Source organism: Pteropus vampyrus, unplaced genomic scaffold, assembly GCF_000151845.1.
Source record: "Pteropus vampyrus isolate Shadow unplaced genomic scaffold, Pvam_2.0 Scaffold111, whole genome shotgun sequence".
Taxonomy (NCBI): Eukaryota; Metazoa; Chordata; class Mammalia; order Chiroptera; family Pteropodidae; genus Pteropus; species Pteropus vampyrus.
Genome location: NW_011888892.1, coordinates 3,266,848 through 3,275,759, shown reverse-complemented (window position 1 = coordinate 3,275,759; position 8,912 = coordinate 3,266,848). Strand labels below are relative to the sequence as shown.

Below are 8,912 nucleotides of genomic sequence, written 5' to 3'. Positions count from 1 at the left end.
GCCTGAGCCACGCCCACAGGGACCTGCTGGAAGCTGGAGCCCCTGGCAGGGCGTCTTGGGGGAAACTAGCTCCGGTTCCCAGGCACTGCCCTGTTACATGAAAGCTCAGCCCGGGCATCTTTCGGGGATGGCTGCTATTATTTAAGGGAAGGGTGGCTGGGAAATGTGGACAGAGAAGAGGGTCACTGAAATGAATCACATAGATTTCTATTAATGACTTAACATCGCTGAGACTCAGTGTTTTTACCTATAACGTGGGGATATTATTGACATCTGCATTAGGGGGCTGTCATATACACAGAAAGATGATCACCCCTTGGTTCTACCCACTAGATGACAGTGGCCCCAGCTGTGACAACAAAATTGTGTCTGGACACTGCCAAATGTCCTCTAGGGGGCAAAGTCGCCCCTGGTTGAGAACTGAAGACAATGCAGGGACCCAGCCCTCAGGTGACACCAGGTGACATCAGGTGACACCTCACCTCCCGCTCTTGACTTCGAACGCAAGCAGGACGCCAGAGGGTCTCACGCTGTGTGGCTCCCTTCCGGCCCCAGGACCACTGGGGGTGAAAGTTTAGGGCGGAAGGACCTGGAGAACACGAACTTAATAAAATGTGCTTCGTCCGTTTTGATTTGCATCTAAGATGTTTCACGCATCGCACAGAGGGGTCCGTGGCTCCGCTCCTTACAAAGTGAAGTACGTCCTTCAGCATTAAGTGCCACAGGGCGGCGCCCTCAGCACCGGCCCGGACCTCAAGGCGAGGCCCGCGCCGACCCTGAGAATTCTTAAGCAGACTTTGCCCTTTCGAAGTGTTCCCGTAAAGAAGCTTCTCAAAGGGGAACCCTGGCCGAGAGCCCTTCATCACTGCCTTCCTTTGAGAGTCCTCTGATTTTCCATCTCTGAATTAAGTAAAGAGGCAATTTGAATAAATCCCGACTGCATAAAAGGCCGATGCTACGTGCAAAAAACCAGGTAAAATAACCCGGGGATTATTTGATTTAATTTTAAGCCATGCTTAATTATTATGCCAAGAGCTGAAGCATGCATGCCATAGAAGAACTGTATGGAAAATGTTAAGATAATTTATGAAAACGACATAAGGGATAAGCAGAACGCCAAGCGGCGGCCCAGCACCGGGCACGTGGGTGCTCATGGGTGCTAGTGGGTCCCACGGGGCAGCCATATGTCCATTACCACATCAGCGCCATTACGAGGGCCGAGCTGTCATCTGCCTTGGAACCCCCGTCCTTCGAGATGGCCAACTCAGGCCCGAGGAGGACACCGGTAATTCTGCGAAAGACTGGCTGGAATCGTGCTCAGGTGTGGCCAGGTGGGCCCAACCGAGCAGGCAGGCCTGCGCCTCGGTGCCCGCCAACCGGGGCCCCAGCCGCCAAAGGGCTCAGGCTGGGACAGTCCCCTGGGAGAGGGTTGTGGCTCAAAGGGTGAGATGACTAAGCCTGTGAGCCGGGTGAACGGCGGGCCGGGTGTCCTCCAGGTGGATTTTCATCCCGGAATGTTTCCATCATACTGCCTTTGACTTTCTGCTTCATCACTCAAAAACGGCGTTTATTTTCTCTTCCTTTTGGTCCTTGGCGAGCGCACAGCGATGGAGTTTCCATCAACAGCTGCCGTACGCTGCTTCCAGGAGAAACTAGGCCTGAGATTCGCTTAAAATCTTCCAGCCATTGCTTATGCAAAACCTCCAAAGGAAGCCAGTAAATTTTACAAAATAAAGCAAAAGTAACAACTTCTACTGAAACCCCAGGCTTCAAAGAAAGGAAAAAAAGATGTTGAGAAGAAAAAACAATTTAAGTCTCGGGGGCCCGAAATGGCTTTGCCTCTGTGCTTTCAACGTGCAGAGATCTCAGCTCACACCTGCGACGTGTCTCCTCAGCGTGAGGCTGAACTGGAGAGAAACAGCTCAGTCCTCCCAGACCCGACGGTCTTCAGACTGCCGCTGGTGCCCTGGTCCCTGAGGCAGGTCCCAAGCAAGGGGACACCCCTGCCTCCCTGTCTTCCATCCTCAAGCAAATGGTGCATTTTCTGACCTAAGCCCGAGGCACAGTGCTGGCAAGGCTTTGCATTCCTCCATGGCAATGAAGCCAAATGGCGCTGTACCTGACGACAGCCGCCCCCAAACTTACTTTCTGAGCATTGCCATGACTTATCCCTAACATGCCTGCCACCTCAAAGGTGGAGTCCCTTTCAGAGGCTTCAGGCCCTTTCCTATCCTGACCGTATGCCAAATTACTGTTGGCAGAAACATCCAAAGGCTCGCCATCCTGGGCTCTGATACGTCTAATGGGTGTCACTTATTTATCAGGGGAAACGTGCTGTACTGAAAAGAGATCACTGCATTTAAAAAAACATGCATGGAAAATTCACCAGATGAAAGGATCCACGCGCGATTAGGAGTGTGCAAATACATATTACGCACATGAGGTTGGTGCAAATGCACCGTACTGCGTTAATGGGTGAGGAGAACACCTCCTGGTCAAAAGATGCCTGGATCTCAGGTGAGAGGCGGGAGTGGAAGAGGAACAAGACAAGGCTGTCGTCAGGAGATCAAGGATGCAGACTGGACGGCCAGCATCCCGACTGTTCTGGGGTGTTCCCACAGGGCCCTGAGCAAAAAAAAAATGAGTACCACCTCGATACATGGAATAAATAGCAACAGGATCTCACGAATTCTGAGTTGAGATGCAGTTTCAGAGTTTGGAAGGACAAATATACAGTTAACTTGATTCCAGATAAAGTAAAACCAGACAATAGATTTGATTGGCAGTCTCCAATATTTAAATGATCAATAGCTAGACAAGAGTCGATTGGGCAGGTTGGCAAAATCCATAACATTCGATAAGCTAGTCTTCCAGAGGGTCTGCTTACGGCCAACCTCCGTTATGGCCAACATCTCGTAACATCGTAAGCATTTCAAAATCAAAATAATAATCTCTTCCATTATCTGTGAATAGAATCTTGAGTTCTCAACCGATTCCTTAATTGCGATATTCTCTTGCTCAATGTGTCACATATAAGGACCTATGTCATAAAGCATCAGTCTCCCTTGACAAATCGCAAGGATCTTTCTCATCATCCAGTGAGAATTCAACAACCCATTACATTTTCCTCTCTTGCTCTGTTGTCCAGGCAGCTTCGAGCCTTTGGCCTTTAGAAAGCTTCACGTCTTCTCTGTGATAGTTTTCCATGTTTTACTTTATATTCATGACTTGTGAATCCTACTTGTAAAACACACCAAGTCCTGTATGAAAGTGTGAAGGACTTACACCGCAAATTATAAATACAATCTCCAGGCCCCAGCCTCACGGGAAAGAAAGCAAGAAGTCCGAGACACGACATCTGAGCTAATAGACAAGACACCTGAAAGTGACTGATAATCCCCGTCGCAAACTATGGTAGCTCTGAGAAGTAAGAATGTTGGTTTCATTTATTTTCCATCCTGAGAGAGGAAGATGCAAACAGTAAGGCCTATGAGAATTTGAATCTGGGTAGTTAAACATTTTAAAATTCCGCTGCAAATCTGAAGAGTTGATGAATGAACGTAGGAAAGGTTTTGTTCCATTTTCTGCAGTCTGTACGAACTAGGAAGTCTAATTCTAAAAATCTGAACATTCTACTCAGTACACCCCGTCTTTCACTGTAGGAATGCCTTCTTCGTGTGAAATTAAACACTTAATAACAAATGCTCTCTTCAAGCTGAAAAAGGAATCCAATCAAACCATCAGCTTGTTTCCTGCCACGTCACCCCTATGCTTTGAGATTCTAGTTAGGGACAATGAGCGTACAAACACCCTCCTGGGATGAATTCAAGCCCTGAGACTAGAAGAAAGACATAGCAAGCCAGAGGTACGGCCACATTCCTGTGACAGCCGGAGAGAACTGACTGTGTGACGGCCACAGCATAACTCTTCAACATTAGACAGCCCGACGTGCACCGCAAAGTGAAAATCTGAAAACGTAGCTAACGTGAGGTCAAGGGTGGATGCCAGCCCTGATACACTCACGGTGCAGGTCTACGCTCCTAGTGCAACCTGCGGTCTTAAGCGGCAACGGCATCTGCCTCCCTCTGGGAGGATTATAAAGCACTTCTGGATGCTAACGCACAAGCGCGCTTCCACCACATCTGAACTGTGCTTATCTGAAATGTCATCTTGCCATCTGGCACCATCAGATCCTAGAGCAGAACTCTAATGTCAGGCCATCGCCAATCAACCAGCTTCAACAGAGCAGCCGAGTGGCGGTGACCTTTGGGATACTTATTATACTCTAAAACTTTGATTCTTGATTTACAAGTTGTTGCGCTGTCTTTAATTACATTTCACAAGCCCCGTGCGCTGAGGAATGGTGATTTACAGAGACAAAGTTGAACAAGCACACAAATATTTAAGAGACCACAGAGGCGGATTCCGTCAATTTCTAAGCCATGGGTGGTAAAACTGCATGTCCAGCTGTGCCATTAAAACTTAAACACAGACTCCGGAAGCTTCTGAGCATCACTGCTTATCCCACGGAGGCAAGGAAGTCTCTGATGCGTGTGGGAGGAGGGGCACGGAAGGCCGGCAACTCCTCAGATATCGAGCTAGCGACTTACAGGCAAAAAAAGGCAAATAGATAATGATGTAGAAACAATGTGATGTGATATCTATGTTATGTCTAAAGAAAATTATTTTATTGCAATATTAACAAGATTTTGTCCTTCTCAAAGTTCACGGGACTCCATAGAGCTTGGTAAAAAATGGTACCCCACCATCATATAACTTCTGATGGGGAAGAAAGCTAAGTCGGAGCGTTTTGACTTCCATACTTAAAATTCACTCAGGAAAACAGTACATCTTGTGGAAGAGAGCTTGAAGGCACTAGGGTAAGTAAAACAACACTGTCTTTGGGAAAGAGGAGACACGCTCAAGATCAAGGGGCAAGGTGGCGGGTGCTCGGGGTGTGGGCTCCTGGTGGATGATGGCCCGGACGCCAGTACCGCCCCACCCCTTCCCGGCTGCGTGTCTCTCCGCCAGTTACCTTGCTTTTATGCCTCGACTTCCCCATCTGTGAAGTGGACATGAAAACAGCAGCTCTCTCAGGGTGCCGCAGAGGGTATTACAGGCAAACGCGAGTGTGTGCTTGGCTCGCATGTGCAACAACATATCACAGAGAAGGGAAACAAAGTCTCCATTCTAAACCCCGCGCTGAAGCCAGGATGCTTGAGAACATGAAGGGTCAACGACCAGACGTCCGGAGAGTTTTCACTAGATGGCTACAAGGCGGCAATGACCTTCCGACATCCCGCTGAGCTTCCCCAAACCGGTACTGTTTATGTGCCAGAGGGGCAGCGTTTGGGGCCGGGGGATGCCGGAGTGGAAATGACAATTATCACCGTCCAAACGTCTGTCGGTGTCCAAATGCCTCTTTCGTGCTGTTCTATTCCGCGAGTCACGATGGATGGGGGCTGCCCCTGCGGAATGTGTCAGATTTGTTGGAGCTTCTCAGAGTCTGAAGCTCTGCAGATAAAAGCACCTTTACCTGGTAGCAACGCAGCTCGGCACGTCGAACGCACACACATGTGCGCATGTGCGCATATGCCTGCACACAGCACACACGGGTGTGCACTCCACGCACGCACACGTGCGCGCACGCAGTGCTCATCCTAAGAAGCTCCGAGGGAGGAGACTGCCCACGCAGGAAGTGGCCGCGACTGCTAGAATTCTCCATGAGGCACGACGTTTCACGTCCACCACAAGGGTTTAGCCCTGGGACAGTAACGTTTATCGGGGCGTCTTCGAGGGCGGCAGCCCGCGTGCACACTGGCTTCCGCTCCGTTACCCCCCACAGGCTCACCCTCAAGCCTCGGCCACCTTCCTGGCCAGGAGGGACAGCACGCTGTGGCTTCTCCCTTGAAGGGTCTCCTTTCGCTCCCGATGGCTGAGACGCCGTCATACGCCGGTATCCCTGTCACATGGCCGGGCCCTGCGGGGGTGGCCCGGTGGGAAGGGACGCAGGGACGAGGCTGGCTCTGGTGTACAGGGAACGCACAATTCCCGGGAGCACGAGTGAAGCCGCCGCGTCACCCAGACACAGTGGCGCAGCCTGGGAGACGCCAGACAGGGTCTCCGGGAAGGAACCCTGACAGCAACGCACGCTCTGAGCCACAGACCACGTAGCTATCACCCACACGCAGCTGTGGGTGACGCTCAGACACTTTAGGGCTGCTGGGCGGGGGTAGACGAGGGAGTAGCAGGCAGAAGGGATGACGGAACCATGATGCTAGAACTGAAACAGACTCTCAAGCATCGTAAAAACGGTGCACAAATAAAGCAAGTGTGGCTGTCCCCCTCCTCAACAAGTGGACAGTCTACCTTGCTGGAATCCCTGGGAGTACTGTCACCAAGTCATACGACTCCAGGGAGTGGACTGCGCCTGACCTTTGCAGCAGCGGAGGTGTGGCATGCACAGCTTGGGTGCCGGGACGTGGCCACTGCAGAGCAGGTCAAGTCCACGTGTGGGGCCGTGAGGCAGAGGACGGAGTCCACCCCCATAACCTCCCCACCTCTGCACCAGGGGCTTGTCCAGCTGGCCCGATGCGGCAGCGCCCGTGAGTCCTGCCGAGCAATGTGACGATGTCTGTGGTTTCTTCGCTGACAGCGCAAGTCTATCTGCTCAGTCTGGTTACAACGCAGAAGCCACGAGTTACTTTACTGCGAGACAGCGGTGATGGATCTGTCATTTCTGGCTATAGCACGTAGCAGAATTTGTGTCTACATTCAGACGTAGGGCAATGCACTGATTGTCGTTTATTTATGTTTTGCTATGTGAGGAACAGACATTAAAAACCCGAACACTGCAGCTTTTCAGAGCAATTTTAAATTGCCACTCACAAAAGTTAATCCTGACAGAGAGAAGGGGGATTCTAGTGCTTTACTTTAAGGCCTTCATCTTATGGATGGGGATTCAGATGCCAACGGAGAGCCATGTGAGTAATCTAAGTCACCGAGCACGTGGAAATGCAGGACGCCGAGGCCGGACCCTGCTCTGTCCCCAGGCCACGAGGGAGGATTCAGCCACAGCAATGTATGACCTAAGATGGACAACGCTCACTCACACTTAACCCTACAAGGGGCCTGCTCAGAACGCTGTGGCTTCTGGCGCACAAAGCCAGTTTCACCCCCGCTGTCCCAGCGGATAGCAGTACCCAGGAAAGGCAAAGAAAAAGGCCCTTGCTACTAAGGATTTATCCACAGGGTAGACAAAAGGCATTAAGGAGAGGTAAAGACATGAGAGAACACACAAACTAACCCCGCAATGAGACACACTACATCCTAGCAAAATGACTAAAATAAAAAAACAGTGAAAACAGCAAATGCTGGTGAAGATGTGGCGAGACTGGTCATTCTTACATAGTTAGTGGGAGCGTACAGTGGCACAGCCCTAACTGGAAAGTTTCTTATAAAACTGAACATGCAATTACCGTAAACCTCAGCATTTGCATCCCTGGGCATTTATGCCAAAGAAATGAAAACTCACGTTCACAGACAAAGCGATACACGAATGTTCACAGCAGCTTTGTCTGTAATAGGCCCAAACTGGAAAGCGTCCAGATGTCCTTCACCAGGAAAATGGTTAAAACATCTGTGCTACATCCGCAGCATGGAACTCTACTCAGCGATGGAAAGGAACACGTCATTGACACGACCACATAACTGAATCTCCAGGCATATTAAGCAGAGTGAAAACAAGCCAGTCACCGCAGAGGGTTACGTACTGCATGATATAATGTTTTCCCAATGACAACGTTTTAGAAATAAAGAAGAAATCAGTGGTTGCCAGGGATTAGGGGGCTGGAGGTGGAGGGGAGTGGAGGATTGTGATAAACGGGCAACGAGAGGGACCCTGGGGTGATGGGAACGTCCAGTGTCCTGACTCTGATGGCAGATTCATGAACACACGCCTCGCGCAGGCACCAGTACAGATGGGAAAGTCTGAGTAACGTGCATGAAATGTATCAAACGATCAAGGGTTGTTTCACTGGTTGTGGTTTGGTGCTACAGTTTTGCAAAATGTTACCATTGAGCAAATCTGGATACAATGTATATAACCTCTGTCTGTGTTACTTCCTACAACAACGCTGACGAATCTACAATTATCTCCATAACAACTGCAATAAAAAACAAGGGAGGAAAAAAGGTAAACAAAAATTTCTTCTAGAAATCACACGTGGTTGAGAACCTGACGGTCGCTGTTGGTGTTTACAGAAAATGCAAAAACCCAAGGGCTGGAAAGTTAACCAACAGCCCTTGTGGGAGATGGCCAGCAAGGCACATGTTTAATATTTAATAAGTAGAAAGAAATGCTCCTGATTTTTTAAAAGCCAAAACATGTGAAATGCAAACACCTTTCAAAAACCTAGCACAGAGAGCTGAGAATTGCTTTGCCTAATAAACACGTGGTTAAAATTAGATGGCAAATTGATGGCAAACAGTCCCCCTCTGCCCTTGACAAAGGCTAAAGGTGGCTCACGGTCGGTTTTGTTTTTCTCCAGGCGGCAGAGCTCAAGTTCTTGGCTCCAGAGCCCAGGGCCGGCATACGGACATCACTGAATCGGCAGCTCCATCCAGGCAAACAGCCACTTGCATCACAGAAGGGGGAGCCCGCGTACTCTGGGGGAGCACCCCCGTTCCCCCCACTAACCGGGCGCGATTCTCCCCGTACTCACTTATTCTGCACCGTGTTCATTATCACCCAGTCGGAAGGGTAGACGTTCTTTCCAATGAGGTTCTTAAACATGATGAATGTTTCCATCAGGAAATCCTGAAACGAAAACCAAAACATTGGAACGGCCCACCCAGAACGAGGGGACGCCCAGCCCCTCCCTGGGGTAATCATGGGGTAATCAGATTATAAG

At 49.9% G+C, this 8,912-nt stretch overlaps 1 protein-coding gene across 1 annotated transcript in view; it reads right to left on the bottom strand.

Moving 5' to 3' along the window:
* LOC105295710 (dedicator of cytokinesis protein 1-like) overlaps nucleotides 1-8,821 on the bottom strand; it is a 156,816-nt gene extending 147,995 nt beyond the window's left edge. Inside the window, exon 1 of the mRNA XM_023533773.1 lies at nucleotides 8,724-8,821. Within this exon, the coding sequence (XP_023389541.1) occupies nucleotides 8,724-8,809 (86 nt within the window). The 5' untranslated portion in view covers nucleotides 8,810-8,821. The remainder of the gene's footprint in view (nucleotides 1-8,723) is intronic.
* Nucleotides 8,822-8,912: the final 91 nt, after the last annotated feature.